The 19108-nt window shown below is 50.4% G+C and overlaps 1 protein-coding gene across 2 annotated transcripts in view; it reads left to right on the top strand.

Moving 5' to 3' along the window:
• COL7A1 (collagen type VII alpha 1 chain) overlaps window positions 1–19108 on the top strand; it is a 57887-nt gene that overhangs the window by 17782 nt on the left and 20997 nt on the right. For both annotated transcript variants that reach the window (XM_072652019.1, XM_072652030.1), the window contains exons 26-73: window positions 565–691; window positions 905–1051; window positions 1184–1353; window positions 1465–1494; window positions 1610–1636; window positions 1844–1879; window positions 2008–2067; window positions 5012–5074; window positions 5513–5548; window positions 5855–5890; window positions 5987–6055; window positions 6167–6235; window positions 6434–6460; window positions 6569–6622; window positions 6797–6859; window positions 7887–7946; window positions 8171–8206; window positions 8418–8462; window positions 8800–8835; window positions 10009–10053; window positions 10203–10238; window positions 10411–10449; window positions 10651–10683; window positions 10985–11038; window positions 11131–11190; window positions 11297–11332; window positions 11486–11566; window positions 11772–11807; window positions 12256–12300; window positions 12542–12613; window positions 12755–12799; window positions 13048–13074; window positions 13506–13553; window positions 13764–13844; window positions 14362–14397; window positions 14495–14530; window positions 14699–14779; window positions 15222–15257; window positions 15605–15667; window positions 15871–15915; window positions 16328–16363; window positions 16490–16525; window positions 16777–16872; window positions 17097–17132; window positions 17326–17361; window positions 18037–18084; window positions 18188–18223; window positions 18575–18688. In XM_072652019.1, the coding sequence (XP_072508120.1) occupies window positions 565–691; window positions 905–1051; window positions 1184–1353; window positions 1465–1494; window positions 1610–1636; window positions 1844–1879; window positions 2008–2067; window positions 5012–5074; window positions 5513–5548; window positions 5855–5890; window positions 5987–6055; window positions 6167–6235; window positions 6434–6460; window positions 6569–6622; window positions 6797–6859; window positions 7887–7946; window positions 8171–8206; window positions 8418–8462; window positions 8800–8835; window positions 10009–10053; window positions 10203–10238; window positions 10411–10449; window positions 10651–10683; window positions 10985–11038; window positions 11131–11190; window positions 11297–11332; window positions 11486–11566; window positions 11772–11807; window positions 12256–12300; window positions 12542–12613; window positions 12755–12799; window positions 13048–13074; window positions 13506–13553; window positions 13764–13844; window positions 14362–14397; window positions 14495–14530; window positions 14699–14779; window positions 15222–15257; window positions 15605–15667; window positions 15871–15915; window positions 16328–16363; window positions 16490–16525; window positions 16777–16872; window positions 17097–17132; window positions 17326–17361; window positions 18037–18084; window positions 18188–18223; window positions 18575–18688 (2664 nt within the window). The remainder of the gene's footprint in view (window positions 1–564; window positions 692–904; window positions 1052–1183; window positions 1354–1464; window positions 1495–1609; window positions 1637–1843; window positions 1880–2007; window positions 2068–5011; window positions 5075–5512; window positions 5549–5854; window positions 5891–5986; window positions 6056–6166; window positions 6236–6433; window positions 6461–6568; window positions 6623–6796; window positions 6860–7886; window positions 7947–8170; window positions 8207–8417; window positions 8463–8799; window positions 8836–10008; window positions 10054–10202; window positions 10239–10410; window positions 10450–10650; window positions 10684–10984; window positions 11039–11130; window positions 11191–11296; window positions 11333–11485; window positions 11567–11771; window positions 11808–12255; window positions 12301–12541; window positions 12614–12754; window positions 12800–13047; window positions 13075–13505; window positions 13554–13763; window positions 13845–14361; window positions 14398–14494; window positions 14531–14698; window positions 14780–15221; window positions 15258–15604; window positions 15668–15870; window positions 15916–16327; window positions 16364–16489; window positions 16526–16776; window positions 16873–17096; window positions 17133–17325; window positions 17362–18036; window positions 18085–18187; window positions 18224–18574; window positions 18689–19108) is intronic.

The raw sequence follows: 19108 nt of genomic DNA on the forward strand, positions 1-19108 counted from the left end.
CTGACTCAGCATCCCCCACAATTCTTCCCCCTCCCCACCCCTTCACAGAATTCCTCCTGGGAGCACATGTGACCTCTCCACTCTGGGTTGCTACCTTCCATCTTCATTAACATGTCCTGCTGGGATCCTTCCAGATCCCTCCCTTTCTATAAACGGCCCCCTCCCCTTCCTCCCTTTTCCCCAGCCCCTAGAAAGGCCCAAATCCAGTCTTTCCTCTAGGTCCAGCTGAGAGCCATCGTTCAACAATTTATTAAACAAGCATTTACTAATTACCTGCTCTTTGTGAATACCTAGGCTGGGCTCCGGAACTCAGTTTAATGGGTAGATAAGACACAGACACCAATAGCTAGAACACTCCATTCTCCACATCAGACAGGAGTGCAAACAGAAGCACTAAGTGAGGCTTGGGGGTGGGATCAGGGAAGGCTTGCGGGAAGTGCCGGTGGGCTTAAGAAATGGGCTTTAAAGATTGAGTTGGAACATGCCTAGGACTTAATTACAAGATGTCCCCAGGCTTCCAGCCTGACTAGACACCTCTCAGCTCTCAAACCTTCTCCCTTGCAGGTTGGACTTATGACCTACAGTCACCGACCCTCCCCCCTGGTTCCCCTGAATGGCTCCTATGATCGAAATGCCATCCTTCAGCGGATCCAGGGCATTCCCTACACAGATACAAGTGGGAACAATCTTGGTGAGGGGCCAGGAGGGCAGGAGGATGGAGTCACTGGCCAGCCTCTGCCCATAGATCCTTGGGTTTTCTAACTCTCTGGAGGTGGTTTCTGGGCTCTCTGTCTTGTCCTCAAGCATCTGGATTTAACTGGCTGAGGAGGGGGTGGCCCTGGAGTTGATGGGGTTAGGAGTTTTCTCTTTGGGGCCCCAGTCTAAAAGTGCTCTTTCCCTATAGGGGTTGCCATCAATACGGCACACAGGTACCTGTTGGCCCCTGGCAGCAGTGGGCGGCGCTCTGGTGTGCCTGGTTTGCTCGTGCTGGTGGCAGATGGTCCTTCTGGGGATGATGTCATCAGCCCTGCCCGGGAGGCCCACGCTGCAGGTGAAGGGCTTAGATTTGTGGGGATAACATGACTTTAAGTGTTGGGGGGGAGCACAGTTCCCCTTTTAAAAGAAATCTTGGTCTGAGGGAAAAATATGGGGGGGCCCTCAGTCTGAGTAGTGTCTCTGGCAGGGATCTCTGTGTTTGCATTGGGTATGCCTGGGGCTCAACGGGAGCAGTTGAGGCGACTCGTGTCTGGTGTGGATCCTGCCCCTGTCTTTATGGCTGTGGACAATGCCCGTAGCCTGGAGCAGGCAGTTAGCGGCTTGGCCGCTGCTCTTTGCCAGGCCTCTGGCACCCAGGTGAGAGATGCATGGGTGGGCAGACAGAAGGGACCCAGAACTCCAAGGACGTGTTCTGGGGGGAGGATTCAGGTTGCTTAGGCTTCAAGGAGATTTTATCTGTGTCCACAGCCCGTGGCCTGCCCATCCCAGTGTCCGAGGGTGAGTGCCAGGAGCTCTTGGGCAGGGAGGAGGGATAAAGGGAATGAAAGGATGGGAGCTGGAAGATGATGCTTGGATCTGAGCACCTTTATCTCTGCCCCATGTGTGTCCTTAGGGCCAGAAAGGGGAACCTGGAGAGACTGTGAGTATGAGTTGGGGGTGGGGGAGGGATAGAGCTTGTTTATTTGTGGGAATGGGGAGAAAACTGGCGAGAAGGGGGGGGGGAGAAGCAATTTGAGTGACACTGAGAGATTCTGTGGGTGGGAGTCGGTGGGTGAGATGCATGAGGGATGACTTGGGGAGGGGATGGTCAGTGGCTTGGGCCTCATTGTTCCTTGTATCTTCTCAGGGCCAGAGAGGACCAATTGGCCCCCCTGGAGACCCGGTAACTGCCCCTCCCCTCTCATCCCCTTCCCTGTGTCTCTTTGTCTCCCTTCATACCTTTCCTGTGTCTACTAGACCCTACCTCCGTGGACCCCCTTATCCCCTCTCACTCACTCTCTTTTCCCTCAGGGCAGGAGTGGCCCCCCTGGACCTCGGGGGTTACCTGGAGGTGGCGAGAAGGGGGAGAGGGTGAGTAAGGGGAACGGGTAAGGAATGACTGCCTAGTACTCAGGTCCTGGGGACACCCCACCCCAGTCATGCTTGGGACCCCCGATGAGATACCTTCCCCTACTCTATGTGTCTGTCACTGCCATTTATTCTAGACAGGGGCAGCTGCTCTGTCCCTGACTCCCTGGAGTGTTCTCAAGACTGGCCTAGCCCTCTATCAAATGCCCAGAACTGACTGCTAGGTCAGGGAGGGAGGGGTTGAGGGCTAGATGGAATATGTCAGAGAGGAGTCAAGCTCACGTTGCTTAAAGTCAGCCAACATTTATTCAGTTTCTACTGTGTGCAAAGCACTGAGTGTAGGCAGATGAAAAATATCTCTTGTCTTCTCTCAAAGAGCTCATGATTTAATAGTGGAGAATGAGAGAGGTACATGGTAAAGTCTATTATACAAGGTAAGAGGTGCTAGAAGCAAAAGAGAGATCCAGAGAAAGTGCCCTAGGAAGACTTTGGGAGGGAGAGATCACTTTCAGCTGGGAGAAATCAAGGAAGGCTTCATGGTGGAGATGGCCTCTGAGCTGGGGGAGGGGCAGATCTAAAGAAATTCAGACAACCTGCAAAACAACATACGCAGTGATTACAACAGTGCACACAGGGATGGGGACGGCACCTGTGACGGATAAAGAAACTCGATAAATGTAGATCTGCACCTCCTCTGTTCATTATAGACTCGGAGAGAGGCCTAGAGCCCTGAGAGGAGAGGTGACTTTTCCCGGGTCCTAGCTAGGATGTCATGTAGACTCGATAAAGAACAAAAACCAACCCACTGGAAAACAGTCTAAGTATGTCTTCTTCACAGGGTTCAGGGACTGAGAGAGGAACTTTGCAGTAATGTCAGACTTGGTTCACATGTTAATTTTGTTAGTTTCCTTCTCTTTCCTTCTCTCCTTTCCTTCCTCCCTTCCTCCTTCCCTCCTTCACTTCCCCCTTTCCTTCCTTCCTTCCTTCCTTCCTTCCTTCCTTCCTTCCTTCCTTCCTTCCTTCCTTCCTTCCTTCCTTCCTCCCTCCCTCCCTCCCTCCTTCTTTCCTATATGGTATGGTTGTTTAGGTAGTAGAGAAGGAAATTTTATATATATATATATATATATATATATGCACATATAATATATATGGAAAGAGGGTCATATAAAATAATCCTAATTTTTTAAATTTTTAAAAATTTTTAAATTTTTAAAATTTTTAAAATTTTTTAAAATTTTTAAAAAAGAAAATTAAAAAACAATAGGAATAAGCTAGATATTCGAAAAATGATTTAATAAAAGGGAGCAGTAAATTGAAAGGAACTTGAAAGATAAAACTACATAAAACATTGATTGCAAAATGAATGAATGAATGAGTAAAGCTTTTAATAAGTGCTTATTATGTGTATGCTGCTGGGGATACAAATAAAAACGTAAGAGACTGTTCCTGTTCATAAGGAGTTCACTTTTATTGTATTTTAAATTTTTTAAAAAAAATTTATTTTGTTAAATATTTCCTAACTACATTTAAATTTTTTTAACATTTATTAAAAAAATTTTTTCAGCTCCAAATTTTCTCCCTCCTTCCTGTCCCTCCTCCAGCTATTGAAAAGGCAAACAAGGATGTTGACTGTACATATGAAGTCATGCAAAATATATTTCCATATTAGTCACACTGCAAATATGCACACGCATGCACACAGAGTAAAAAAGCATGCTTTAGTCTGCTTTCAGAGTTCATCACTTCTCTGGAGGTGGATATAATTTTTCATCATGAGTCCTTTGGGATTGTCTTAGATCTTTATCTTGGTCCAAGTAGCTAAGACTTTCACACGATCCTCCTTACAATGTTGTGATTACTGTGTACAATGTTCTCCTGGTTCTGCTTACTTCACTTTGCACCAGTTTATGTGTAGGTTTTCCCAGGTTTCTGAAACCCCCTCCTCTTGTCATTTTTTATAGCACAATAGTATCTGTTACAATCAGATACCACAACTTGTTCAGCCGTTCTCCGATTGATGGGCATCCCTTCAATTTTATAGTTTTATAGCCCTTTGGCCATAGTTCCAATTTGTTCTCCAGAGTGATCAGTTCATAACTCCACCAATGGTGCATTATGGTCCCAACTTTTCCACATCTGCTCCAGCATTTGTCATTTTCTTTTTCTGTCATGTTAGCCAATCTGATAGGTATGAAGTGATGTCTCAGATTGTTTCAATTTTCATTTTTCTAATTGATAATGATTTAGAGCATTTCTTCATGTGACCATTGATAGTTTTGTCTTCCTCTTTTAAAAGAGGATTTGACTATTTACCAGCTGGGAAATGGCTCTTATTTTTATAAATTTGATTCAGTTTCCTATATATTTGAGAAATGAGAAGGGGCTCACATTCTCATAGGGGAGATAGCACATATGAGAGGTAGGAGAAAAGGAAGGGAGGGAGGGGAGAGAGGGAGGGAGACAGAGACAGAGAGAGGAGATAGAGATAGAGAAAAACAGAGAAAATGGATGACCAAGTTACAAGGTGGTGCAGGGCAGAGAGTACTGGGCCTGGAGTCAGGAAGACCTGAGTTCAAATTCAAATCAGACACTTCCTAGCCATGTGACCCTTGATAAATCACTTAACCTTTGCTTGCCTCCGTTTCCTTATCTATAAAATGGGACTAATAATAGCACTTGCCTCCTGGGGTAGTTGTGAGGATCAAATGAGATATTTGGAAGGTGCTTGACACAGTGCCCAGCAGGTACTATGTAAATGTTATTAGTGAGAATTTGAGTTATGGATATATCAGAGTTGATGAGTTATATGTTAAAAGTGGGGGACATTCCTGGCTCCTCAGGAGAGGGGGGTGGTCAATCCTCAGTCCTGTTTGTGGTCTTCGATGTTCTAGCATTAGTTCTAGACCATTTCTTTGCACCTTGACCCCTGACCTTTCTTTTCCTAAAGGGGTTCCCCGGAGTGGCTGGGCAACCAGGCAGCCCTGGTAACCCTGGAAGTCCTGGTCTGACAGTGAGTAAATCTTGTGCCCACCAAAGTTACCTCTTACACAGCACCATAACTAGAAATTCCAGTGCCTGGGGCAAAGTTGAGGGTTGTTGGTGGTTTGAGGTTCAAGGATGGTTCCTTGGTCCTTCAGTCTTACTGGACGTTCCCCAGAAGCCGGTGGGGTTTGTCCTAGTTTCTTGCATTCCAGGTGGGTAGAGTAGCCCACGCTGAAGGACGTGGTGCATATGTGTGGGGAGGGGAGATGGTGGGGGCAGGAAGAACCCTCCTGTGTAGGGTCCACAAAGGGTCAGAAAGCTCTGGGATGTGGGTGGGGAGGAAGTACATTCAGTGTCCTTGAGGTGAGTCTCCTAGAAACCGTGGTTTGCCCCCCCTGCTCTGCTCATTCCGTTACTCATGCTCATTCACACAACATGAAGACTGATCTTGGGTCTCTGTTTATAGGGCTCTCCTGGCCGACAGGGCCCTCGAGGAGAAGCGGTAAGGAGCATACCTCTCCCCACCATTAACTCCCTCAACCTCGTGATGCCCTTGTGGCTCTCCTCAGCTTATGACCCTTGCCTGATCCCTTATTTACTCCCCCAAAACCCATATCCCACCTTTAAATGAGATGAGGGATTTAAAGGATACAACTGACCCCAAGGAGGGCCTAGTTATTGTCAATTCAGGAAAGCTTCATGAAGGAGGAGGAGGTAGAGGGGGAGGGAGTTTTACCCTGAATCTGTCTCCTTTGATTTGGGGGAGCCATCTATTTCCCATGACCCCCTATTTCTCTTTGCTCTGCAGGGGGAACCAGGCCTGCCTGGACAGAAGGGGGAGCCGGTAAGTAGTTCGAGGAAGGATGGAGTGCCATTATAGGGGCTCCTGGGGTAGGAGTGAACACCATCCCTGATCTCTCCTTACTGCTTGGTTCCACAGGGGAGGCCTGGCTCTGTTATAGGAGGAGGAGCAGGGCAGCCCGGAAGAAAAGGGGAGCCAGGTGTCCAGGTAGGTTGGGTGATGGATAGAGGGTGGGGAGGGAGAGGAAAGAGTGATTCTGTGGTCCTATTTCCTGATAACCCTATACCTCTTCTCTTCCTTCCTCTCCCCATACCATAGGGACCTCCAGGCCCCCGTGGCTCAGATGGGACCCCAGGCCTGCCAGGGCCCCGAGGAGCATCGATAAAGGTGCCTGTCATCTTGGGACATTCCCCTTTCCTAACTCCTTCCTGTCTGCAAGTTTCTTCCTAGAAATTCTCTAGCCCCATGTGCCCTAGTCCACCCTAGTCTCCATTGGGGGAGGTGGAGGGCAGGGGGTCCTGGAACTTGTGAAGAGGGGTTGGGAAGAGAGGGCTCTCTGGTGGTCACTTATGATGTGCTTTGCAGGGTGACAAGGGTGAGCGAGGAGAGCCGGTGAGTGAATGGGGAAGAGGGGGACATGAAAGGGCATGTGGGCGAGGGGATGAGATTTTAGGGAGCCTTCCACCTTCACTTTACCCTAACAGGATTCTCTTTTCCCAGGGTCTTCCTGGAGTAGTCCGTGAAGGTGCTGGAGGGGGTGACCCAGGGCTGCCGGTGAGTTGGAGGCTGTGGAGAGGAGTTATGAGGACTTTTCCTGGGGGCAAGTGTTGAAAACCATATTTCCTGAGTTGAGTTATTGGGGGGCTGTTTCCTCATGGATTTGGGGACTTCAGGGTATGACCCCCTTTTCTTTCTGTGATACCTGCATTATAACCTTTCTCTTTCTAGGGCCTCCCAGGAAATCCAGGTCCTGTGGGTCCCCGTGGCCCCCCTGGGGAGAAAGGAGACAAGGTAAGAGAATAGAGAAGGAGCTGGGTAAATGTTCCTTAGGGTAATCCTGGATGCAGGCTCTCTACTGACATCGAATCCTTCTCTGTTTTGTCCCCTGTGACTTTCCTCTCTCCAACCCTCTCTGATCCTTAAATCAAAATTCAGCTACCATTTATTAAGTACTTACTGTCTGAAGATCCTTGTGCTAGGTGCTAGGGGAGGTAACAATTTTTAGCAAAGACAGGGTAGGGACCCACAAGGAGCTCAGTCTAAAAGGTGGGTAAGGCACAAACATAAATCATTTTAATGCCCTAGAACATGGCAAATTTCATTAGAGAGGTGGGGGAAGGAGGGAGGCATAGGTCTTCACCACCATGACCAAGTTAGGGTAGACTTCCTGGAGAAGATGGCATTTGAATTGGGCTACAAAGGATGGACAGGAATTCAGCATGAGGTGGGGGACCTTGCAGGCATAGGGACTGGTGTGAGTAAAGGCCCAAGCTGGTGGGGCAGGCCTGGAAAAGTAGGTAGCAACAAATTCTAGAGTCTTGAATGCTGAACAGAGAAGTCTGAACTTTACCTGGTAGGAGGCTTCACAGTTCAAGTCAATAAGCGTTTATTAGGCACTTCATGTAGACAAACACTGTGCTCAAGGCTTGGGGAGGACATTATGGGATGAGAGAGCTTGAGGAAATGAAAAGAACCCACGATCTGGAGGAAGAGGACCTGGTTTTGTTACTTACCAGATGCACAACTCTGAGTTAATTATCATCCCTGGATCTCAGTTTTCATCTGATAAAGTGAAGGGATTAGATCAGAGGTTTCCAAGGTGATGCTGTGATAAGACCCCTGTCCTTATAGAACTCACAGTCTAGTGGGGCGAAGGGTCTGACCTTCACTTACTTTCCCCTTTGACCTTTTCATTGACTCTTGGGTGTGTGTATCCATTGATTTAACCTGAAATAAGGACTCTTCCCAACCAACCCTCTGTGTGTCTTCCTGGGAGTCTCTCATACCCACCCCCAACACATACACTTATGGTCCTCAGGGTGAAGGCGAAGATGGATTTCCAGGGCTCCCAGGTCGACCAGGAAACCCTGGAGACAGAGTGAGTGGGGCCTTGAGTGGAAGGGGGGAGAGGAGGATAGATCCCAAATTTGGGGGTATGGTGCTTGGTCAGGGCTAGGAGAGAGGAGGAGGGGATGGAGATAGTGCTTCCTTGGTTGCCATCTTGTCAGCTCAGGGACACAGACTGTTGGGGAGGAATATATGTCCTCCCTTCCCTGTCTGAGCTACCTTTGATCCACTAAATCTAATCCTTGCTCCTTTTAGGGTCCTCGAGGACCACCAGGAGAACCTGGAAGCAAAGTGAGTGTTGAGGGGTGTCCAGACACTTGGATTTACTTCAGGATTTGAGCTCCCCTAATTTGTCAGTACCCCTGTGGGGAGACTAGTCATGGAACTGGGGGTGAGAGGTGGTCCAGGATGAATGAGGGCTGGGCCAAGGATCTGAGGCTGAGTCTAGAGGCTGGTGCTTCTCTATACGTTCACCCATAATCTCAGCCATTCTCTCTTCCAGGGAGACCCAGGCCAGCCAGGGTCTTCAGGGGAGGTTGGAGAGAAGGTGAGTACATATGCTGTGTTGGGGGAATGGTTCTGGGAGACAGGGGCTGGACATGGTGAGAGGCATCAGTGAGACCCTGTGGGTGGTGGGGCTGGAGCTTCTCTGGGTGTGTGATTCCTCCTGCTCCAGCTAGGACATAGCCTAGGGAAATCTGAATCCCTCCCCTTCCCTTTACTGGCTGTGTGGCCTTGGGCAAGTCACTCTCACTTCTTTGAGCCTGTTTCCTGCCTTCTAAATTGGGGAAATCAATTCTGACACTCCCTACCTCACTGGGCTGTTACTTAGAAAGTGTTATAAACTTGAGAGCGATATTGACTATCATTTTTCCTGCCATCAGGGTGATCGAGGCCTTCCAGGTCCGCCAGGGCTGCAGGTAGGTCCCTTCTGTACTGCCCCATCCCCTCCCCTGCTGCTCTGGTGCCCCTTTTCACTTCCCCACCCCCCCTTGGAGCTTGTAAACTATTCCCCAAACACCTAGCCTACAGGTGGGCTTCAGGAATTGTTGAAGGAATATCTCCTGCCTGAGGAGGTCCCTGTCTGGTACAATGGAAAACTTCCTGAATGGGGAATCTTGAGACATGAGTTCAAATCCCAGCTCTATCCCTGACTGCTATGTGAGCTAGAAAGGTGGTGGGATCTCATGGAAGGAGCACTGAGTTTGGATCAAAGGTCCCCAATATATGTTTGAGGGGTGATGGGAGATGGAGGGAGGGTATTCTGGACCCCAAGGTATCTTGAGTAAGTCACTTCCCTCCCCTCTTAAAGGAGAGAGTTAGACTGAGATCTCTAAGGTCTCTGTTGCTGCCAAATCCTGTAACTTCCAAACCCCTTCCTCTTTCTGGGCATATGCTTTTTTCCTGGCACAAATGAGAGGGTTGTGGACAGCTCCCAGATGCCTCTGGCTCAGGCATGTTGTGATTCTCAGCTTGGTTGGTTGTATAAGGTAGCCTTTGTGCTGGGGGCAGGGTGTTGGAGAGGTCTTCCCTTCCAAATCACTTTCCCTTCTACTTTCCCCATCCCCTTGTGTCCACTGGAGCCCTCTGGCCCCAGCTTCCCCTCCAGATGATGGAGTTGTCAGAGCCAATTTGGACCTTCAGAACTCCCTCAGTATTTCAGAGTCTTCCTCCCTAATGGCCTTCTTGCTCCCCAGCACACTTTCTGGCTGCCCCGAACTCCACCCTGTGTCTCCTTTGTGATTCTCCTTGTTTTCAATATCCCACCTTTGAGGATGTTTACCACTCCCACCCTCCCCATGTTCACCATGTCTCACAGTCCTCCCCCAGACCTCATGACTAGATCATTGTCTCAGAGAGGGCTTTCAAAGGGGCTGCTTCTTCTTCCTCCAAATGTATCCCTTTAGAGGGAGGGGACTGTCCCCTTCTGAGATCTTCACAGGAGATGTCCCCTTCTGAGATCTTCACAGGAGATAAGAGCATCTAGAATGTGCCCAGAGAACACACTGAGTAGACTAATGTGGAGGCCAGGGGGAAGATGAGGGGGTCCTAGGAGAAAGTCACCCCGCCTTAGGATCTATGTCTCTCAACAGGGGGAGCCTGGCTTGTCAGGGAGACCTGGGGCTGAAGGCCAAGAGGTGAGAGTGGGAAATGAGTGAACAGGGACTGAAAGGGATGGGGGAAGGGGGATGGTTGAGACTGGAGGGGAAGAGGGAGATGAGAGATGGGAGCTGTATCCCCCTTTCCCCTTCCTCTTCCTGAAAAGAGCTGCTCTGTCCGTTTACAGGGACCACCAGGACCAGCCGGTCGAAGAGGAGAGAAGGTAGCTCAGAACTCAAGCCAGGCTAAGCCCCACAAGGCTGCCCCCTGTCCCCTACTCCCACCAGAATCTTTAGGATGTTGAGGAATATGGCTCAGTTGGAAGCCTTGGGCTCCTCCCTTACCCATGCCCTGGTGGACTCCCATCTTCATCCTTTCTCTCTCCCCCATTTCAGGGAGAACCTGGAGAGCCTGGCAAACCTGGGGAGGTCCTGGTGAGTAAGGGTGCTGGGGCTTGGGGATGGGAACTCAGAGGGTAGGGTCATGACCCAAGTCTCCTCCTTTGGCATACCCAGCTACCCCTTAAAGAGCAGTATGTGCCCTCCCTGCACTCCCCCTACTCCCCGGAAGTTCAATATTCCTTGGGACTCTGCATCCTGAAGGGTCCCAACATCCTTATTTCTGTGTGGTTTCAGGGATTTGAAGGAGCTGGAGTAAAAGGAGAGAAGGTATGGGAGGGCCTGGGGACAATGGGAGCTTTGGAGGGTCCAATTTCTTTATCATCCTGGAGGAGGTGCCAGAAGGCCCTGGGTCAGGAGGATTGGGGGGGGCTGAAGATCAAAGAAAGGATGCTGGAAACAATGAGAATAATAAAAGGAGCCCAAGGGTGGAGTTCAGGGTCACAGGAAGGTATCCTGGGGGCTCTGTGGAGTGTCTAGGGACCATGAGGGAATTGTGGGACAGGGGGTGCTTGCAGCACAGAGACAGCTTGGAGGGTAAAAGCTGGTCTAACATCTCTATCATCTGCAGGGGAATCTTGGACCAGAGGGACCCAGGGGAGCTCCAGGACCCAGAGGGGATAGAGTGAGTAGAGGGGAGAGGGATTTGGAAGATGAGGTCAAGGGTCACATGGATTTCTCTAACCCACCTTCTTCCCTGTCTCTTTTTCCCCTTAGGGTCCACCTGGAATCGGCATTCCTGGGGATCCTGGTCCCAAAGGGGACATTGGAGATCCAGTAAGTGAATGGGTGGATGAGGAGCTATGGGCACAAGGGGAAAAAGAGGATTCCAAAGGAGACCCCAATGCTCCCATCCCAACTTTGTCTCTCCTCACCCCCACAGGGAGCCATTGGCCTCACAGGCAGAGCTGGGCCCAAAGTGAGTATACCTGCCTATGTCTGTGGCTGTGGCTCTTCAGAAGGCATTTATTAAGTGCCTACTATGAGCAAAGCATGATGTGCTTATGTGTGTATGTGTCCACCTGTCTGAGCTTCTCAGGCTTCAGACTCCTAACTCTGGCTTTACTCTTAGGGTGATATCGGGGCTTCTGGAGAGAAAGGAGAGCCTGGGCGAGCAGGGGCCCCAGGACCCATTGGCCCTCGAGGGAGAGATGTAAGAGGGAATTACAGGAGAGAGGTCATGGTTGTGTGGCCTGAGGGAGAGGGCAGCCTGGGAGAAGAATAGGAATTGGAAGACTGGCAATGTTGGGGAAGAGGTGGGCTGCTTGGAAAAGTATACATAGCAATGGGACCAGCAAAGGGAGGGCCCAGAGAAAGGGGAGCATGATCAAGGAAGCATTCACTGTCTTCTCCCACAGGGTGAACCTGGAGAGAAGGGAAATGAGGGTCCTGTGGTAAGATGTCCCCCCCCCTCCCCACCTCTTCCTCCTGCCCAAGCATAGTGGTGATCTCTGACCTCTCAATGCCTAACTATAGTTTCAAAATAGGCCAGTCTTAGGACTGGGGAAAACCTTCCCAAGGTCACTTTGTCCTTTCCCCTGCCTCTAGCCAAGCAAGTACAGGGTCAGGGTGGGGCTCTCTGTCCTATCTCCGAGAAGTCTGAGACCCCTTCTGAAAGACAGAAGCATAGGTTCCACGCTCTGCTGTCTCCTGGGTCTCTGTTTCTCCAGGTCTCTGACTTTCTGTTAATTTTGTGTTTTCTCTTTCTTGTGTATTTATCTATCTATCTATCTGTCTGTCTGTCTGTCTATCATCTATCTATTTCTTTCTAGCTGGGTCAGCTTCTTTCTACATCTCTCTCTATCTCTTTCTGTTTCTGTAATCCTGTGTTTTTGTTTCCAGGGTGAGACAGGTCTGCCTGGAAAGCCTGGGGACCGGGGTCTTCGGGTAAGTAGGGCTTTCTCCCAACTTTGACGTTTTCCCCATTATGCCAGGCCAAGAGTGAGTATAAATGTGGGATAACTTAGAAAGTCTCTCCAAGAATCTGAGATCTTAAAAAGGAGGGCAGGATTCTCTTGGGGGCTGAGGAGGAGGGAGAGGGAGCTTCACTCTTGGAATGTGTCTCTGGGCCTTGGGTCTTGGTGGGGGGGGGGGGGTCTCTGAGCCCTGTTTCTTTATATCAATCTAGGGTCTCCCAGGCACTCGGGGTATACCAGGTGAGAAGGGAGAACAAGGTGACCCTGGAGAGGATGGACGAAACGTAAGTCTCCCTCCACAGCCTTCATCTTCTCCTTTTCCATCCCATCATGTTCCCCGTCTTCTAAAATTCTTCCCTTTTCTCCTCTATGACTTCCTCCTCACTCCTCTGCTCTCTCATTTGACCTCTGACCTTTACAACCAGGGCAGTCCAGGACCAATGGGTTTCAAAGGTGAACGTGGAGAACCGGTGAGTGATTCTCTCCATACATGGGATTTGGGATTTGGAGTGCTGGGAATTGCAGTGAGAATGAGGGTCTCTTATGAGTGCTGAGCTCTCATCCTTTGAGCTTATGAAGGGGAATATGAGGACAGGGTTGGGGCCATATCTGGAGGTTGAGGTAAAGGAACCCAAGCAGTGGCCTCAAGAATTCCTGGGACGCTATTGGGGGTAATCCCTCTCCCTAACCCTCTGTTCTCAATCGATTACTTCCGTAGGGGCCACCAGGACCCCCTGGGAGATTGGTAAGTTGGGAGTTTGTATTTCCTCCACAGCCCTGCTTTATGTCTTCCCTTTTTTTTTAATTAAAATTAGCAAATTTTAATTAGCAAAATTGTAATTTCAAATTAAAATAAGCAAAAATGTTAATTTCAGGGAGCAAACATTTATTTTCTCTTTCTTCCATCTGTTAGTGGATCTGTGAATTAGTCTAGCTCTTCTGGAAAGCAGTTTGCAACCCTGTTCTCAAAGTGAATAAACTACATGCCCTTTGACCCATCAGTACTTCCCTAGGTTTCCCCCAGGCATCTACTTCATGACCCATATCTCCCTGTATTCCCCCAAGATCCTTTCCATGTCAATGACACCTTTTATTTCCCCTCCTATGTCCCTGTATCCTGGGTCTTTCCCATGCCCTTCCCACCTTGTGTCCTACTGCCCCCTTGTCTGCTCGTAGGTGGATCCAGGGACTGGAATTCCAGGGGTTGGAGAGAAAGGAATAAAGGTACCAGGGCCTGGTGTGAGAATGTGTGTGTGTGTGTGTGTGTGTGTGTGTGTGTGTTGAGTGCAGGGGCCGGGGAGGAGCCTGGAGGGCCGTGCCCATAAACACCAAGGAGGAGTTTCCCCTTCCTCCATCAGCTGCTGCTCCCTGGCTGGTTATGGGGCTGATAGGCTCTGGTGGAACACTCCCACACCAATGCTTCTCTTGCTCCAGGGGGAGCCTGGTGACCCCGGAGAGGACGGGCCTCGGGGCCCAAAGGGTGATGCTGGACCTCCAGGAGTTCCTGGGGAGAGGGTCTGTATCAGGAGGATTCCTGGGGGGAGGGCAGTGGGGAGAGGATACTGGGGATCCTTGGAAAGCTCCCTGGACTATCTCCTGGTCTCACAGAGAGGCCAATCAGTCAAGAAGTATTTATTATGAGCTTACTGTATAAATGCTGGGAATCCAAAGACAGGTAATACAAAAACATGGTTCCTGCCTTCAAGGAACTTAAACTCTAACAGAGAAGACAACATGTCAATGCCTGTGCACACAGAAGCTATGTTCAGGGTGAACAGGAGTTGTCTCAGAGGAAAGGCATTAGCCGTGGGAGGACAATGTCTCCTGTACAAGGAGGGATTTGAGCTGGGAAACCAAAAAAGCCGGGAGCTGAAAGCGAGGACAGGGAACATTGTAAGAGAAAGAGGACACACAGTCCAGTGGTCGTGGGGTTAAGGAGGGCTGGGAGGGGGTGATCAGGGAAGATTTCCCAGAGGAAGTAAGGTTTGGGGAGCTGGCCTCTTGAATAAGCCTCTGCCCTTACTTTTCACAGGGGGCTGAAGGTTTGCGAGGTCCCCCAGGATCCCGGGTGAGTGCATCTCCCTCATCCCCATCATTCCTCCTTCCCTTGCCCCCTCCTCCACTTCCATGCCTTCTGACCAGTCCCTTGTGCTTGCTCTGTTCAGGGAGACTCAGGTGACCGGGGCCCTGCTGGGGAGAAGGTGAGGCCTGGGAGCCCTGCCCCTCACTGTGCTGGGAAGGACCAGCCTGGTCGGGGCTGGGGTGGAGGGAGAGAGTACTCACTCCTGCTCATCCACCTACTGTTGAGTGGAGGGTCGGGGACAACTGTTTGGGGTGGGTTGTCCCACAGTATGCTTTTCCTTCCCCAGGGTGAGCGGGGAGCCCCTGGGTCTGATGGTCGGAATGGCCTGGATGGGAAGCCAGGAGCAATCGGACCCCCTGGCCTGAGGGTGAGTTGGAGGGGAACATGAGCTTAGGGTCCTGTCTGTTTTGGGCCTCTGTCCCATCCTCCCAAGGGGAGTCGGCCTCCTAGCCTCACTCTCCCAGATGTCCTGAGGTTGGGCTTCTGGACCCACTCTCCTTCAGTTAGTGAGCTCTATTTTGGCTCTCGCCATATCTTATGGAGTAAATGGCAGGGTGGAGTCTGAGAGGGCCCAGAGACCCAAAGTCACTTTTCCCTATTTCAGAGAGATTCCAGACTCAGGCTTTGATCTCCAAGGGTTCTTCCCATTCACATAGAGGATTCCTCTGATAAAAAATACCCCCACTCAACCACCACACCCACATAGTGACCATGAACCTGAACTCTGGCCACATGGTGCAAGGATCCCTTGCCTACCAGGCACACATGGTGACCCTGGAAACCACTGACCTCCATCTTTCTCTCCCCAGGGTGACAGTGGCAAAACTGGGGAGCCTGGAAGAGATGTGAGTTTAGCCTGAAAGGCAGGATACTGTCTGTGGTTTTGCCCCCAATAGGCCCACGGATCACTTTAGGAGGTCCTAGGAGAGGAGGGAAGAAGGAGCAGAGAGGGGCAAACTGAGAAAAAGATAGCAGGGGTGGGGGAGAAGAGGAAAGTTTGTTGGGTCGGGGGAGTTGTGGGGCTCTCTCCCTTCGGTATGGGGTGTGTGTGTGTGGTGGGGGGAGGTGTCTCATCTCTCCTCTGGGGGAAGCCTCTGTCCCCTCCTTGGGAGAGGATGCCCTTTGGGGTTTTGGGGAAGGGGATGTTCCCTACCTGGCTTCCTCCCATATCAACAAATAGGGACTATTTCAGGGACTCCCTGGCCTGAGAGGAGAACAGGGACCCCCGGGACCGCCTGGTCTTCCTGGGGTGACTGTAAGTATCCATAGCTTTCGGTCTCCTCTGATACTGGAGTCCTTCCGTTCCCTGCACAACCCCCCACACCCTCCACCTTGGGCTGATCTTAGAATTTTTAAGCCTGGGGTAGTGGGGAAGGCATTAAGGATTGTAACTCTGAACCTGGTCCCTGAAGGTCTCCTAACCTTATTCTCCAATGTTTTCTGACTCCACTCTGACAGGGAAAGCCTGGGGATGATGGCAAACCAGGGCTGAATGGAAAAAATGTGAGTGTGGGGTGAGACTGGGAGACTGGGTGAGACTGCCCTGCACCTAAGTCCATAGTCAGTACACACACACACACACACACACACACACACACACACACACACACACACACACACACATGCACACACACATATGTGTATATATATACATACAGTATACATATACTTATACCAATTTTACATGTATTATATAACCACATTTTATATATGTGTATATATATATACACATATGTACACACACACGCATATACATAAACCACATACTGACAACCATGCTAGACGTCCAGTCAGATAGACCCATGCACTCACCTTCAATCATTACACATGAGTCACATGAGAATGTGACTACGGGGATCTGGGGGTAGGGAGCTATGGACTCAGGACAGATGTTGTACCTTCTTTCTCTACACAGGGAGAACCTGGGGACCCTGGAGAAGATGGGAGGAAGGTAAAGAGTCCCCCATCCCCCAGCACCTGGAACCAGTCCTGATGATTCCCTTTCCCTCCATCCCCATATCCACTCAATGGAATCTGGGCCTGGGGAAAACTGGTCTGAGGTATCTGTCTCTGTTAGGGTGACAAGGGTGAAGCTGGAGCCCCTGGAAGAGATGTGAGTTGCCCTTCCTTTGAGATTCCTGCGGGTACATGATCCCTTCTCCCCACCAATCTCTCAGTGCATGACTCCTTGACTGCCCCTTCCCCCGAGGCCACTTTTGCCTCTTTGCTAGAACTCTCAGAATCCCTTGAGTAGGGTCTTTCGGGCTCCATCATTCCTTGGGTCAGGGGAGGGCATGTGGGTATGAGGTGGGAGACCCTGAGGATAGAGGGGGCTGTTGGTGATGTGTGCTTTGTTCTCTCCAGGGTCGCGATGGTTCCAAAGGTGATCGTGGGGATGTAGGAAGCCCAGGACTACAGGGTCCCCCTGGACTCCCTGGCCCAGTTGGCCCCCCTGGCCAGGTACCTTGTCTATATCCACAGCCCACATATGGGCACATTCCAGGCATTGAGGAAAAGATGGAGCACATGGGGGAATCTGAGTTTGGAGAGATCTAGGATCCTGGCTTCCTTCCTGACACCTGGAAGCTCTTTGTCTGGTGGGGGTGGGGGAAGGAGGGGAAGGGTGTAAAACAAGCCCAGGGACCACCATACCCTCTATGATTCACTTTCTCCATGTGTCTTAGGGTTTTCCAGGTGTTGCTGGGAGTCCAGGGCCCAAGGTAAGTTTTCTTGGGAAGGTGAGAAAGAGAATGTATCACCTGAGAGGGAGAGGTTCTTTGCAGACTGACCCTTTTCCTTCCTTCCCTCCCTTCTACCCTCCTTCCCTTCCTCCATTTCCCCCTTCCCCCTACTCCCATAGCTCTCTGTTGGTTGAAATAACATCCCTCTTCCCTGTCCCAACTTTATTCTCAGGGTGACCGAGGGGAAGCAGGAGCCAGAGGTGAACAGGTAAAATTCCTCCTTCCTTTCCCCCAGCCCAGCTGTCCCTCCCCTCTTCAGGGCTTCCTTCCCACCAGATGGACTGGCCTCAGCCTTTCTCATGGACTTCCATAAGTTCTCCTGCCTCCAACGAGAAGCCCTGAACCCACACAGATAAAACGTGATGAGCATATCCACACATTCCCCCATCATCCAGAGATGCGCATGTGCATGCATGAGCACATGTGTGTGCACACAGTCCCAGCACCCCATGTGGTCCCCGAAAGCACTACGCCTGCCCACGTGGCCCACAATGCTTGCTTACACAGCCTGCCATACATGGGCCTCCACATATACACAATTATCTTCCTCCTGAGGCCCTTGTGGACTTCTTTGTGTTTCCTCTTGGCTTCATAGGAAAGTGGGAGGGGGAGATTTGCTGTGACTAAGAGATGGTAAAGGAAGGGACTGCCCACAGTGTCCTGGTCTCTGGAGGTCTAGGCTTGGGTGTGTTAATGGCTCCTTTCTTGGACCAGTCATGCCAGGGCAGTACTTACAACAGCCAGCACTGCTGGGATGCTCCCTCCTTCCTTTTGTGTGGAGCAGGATGGGGGGGGAGTTGAGAAAAGAGGGAACCTAGGAGGACCATTGCCTACCCTGTTTTCTTTTTTTATTTTTGTTTACCTTCTTTTCCCCCTTTCTTAGGGACTCCCTGGTGAGCGTGGCTTGAAAGGGGACTCAGGATCTGTGACAGTAAGTGAGACACTAGCAGGGAAAATGGCAGATGCATATGGGGGTGATGGATAGAGCAAGGAGCCCAAGGAATCATAACCCCTTATCTTCTGTGTCCCCTCAGAACATAGAACAATCCCTGGAGTCCCTTGGCCTCAAGGTAAGATGTTGCAGGGGTGGAAATTGTGCAGGGAAAGTGAGTACCCATGGGATAGTCAGGGCAGCAGACATCCACAGGAGGGACCACGGACAGGGGTGAGTGCCCACAGGCAGAGGACGGGTACTTTAGGGGGTGGTAGGCACTGGATATCCCAGGAACAGGAGAGATAAGAGGATTGTTTCCTTGCAGGGCAGGGCAGGGCAATGCTCTGGTGGGAGGAGAGAGGATATGGGAGCAGTAAATACTCAGGGCCCCTGGTGACAGACCTGGGGGGATGTGACAGTTCCACACTTCCCATTTAATTCCCGAGTGCTCTCAGATCTTCTCCAATTCCCTTCACCCCCTTCCAAGGTGTCTACACTTCGACAAATTGTGAAAGATAGCTCAGAGGGCTTCCTTGGCATCTCAGACCGATTCCGGGGCTACAAAGGGGAACCTGGAGAGCGTGGGCCAACGGGCAAGGAGGCAAGTGGGAGTTGGGGATGATGATGATGGGGAGTAGGCAATGTGGTATAGCAGTAAGGGCATTGATTTGAATTTTTTTTTTTTGGGTGGGGAGGCAATCAGGGTTAAGTGACTTGCCTAAGGCAAGTAAGTAAGTGTCTGAGGCTGAATTTGAACTCAGGTCCTCCTGACTCCAGGCCCAGTGCTCTATCCACTGTGCTACCTAGCTGTCCCAAAGACATTGAATTTAGAGTTAGAAGTCTTAAGTTTGAATTCCAATTCTGTGTGACCTTGAGTAAATGATTTTTCTGGGCCTCTCTTTCCTCATCTGTAAAAGGAGAGAATTGGACTTTGATTTCCAAGGTCCTTTCTAGTGCTTAAATCAATGGTCCACTATCACAAGGGGCCAAGGATTTAAACCCTCCCAGGAGTGTGGCTAGT

Source organism: Notamacropus eugenii, chromosome 1 (genome assembly GCF_028372415.1).
Source record: "Notamacropus eugenii isolate mMacEug1 chromosome 1, mMacEug1.pri_v2, whole genome shotgun sequence".
NCBI lineage: Eukaryota > Metazoa > Chordata > Mammalia > Diprotodontia > Macropodidae > Notamacropus > Notamacropus eugenii.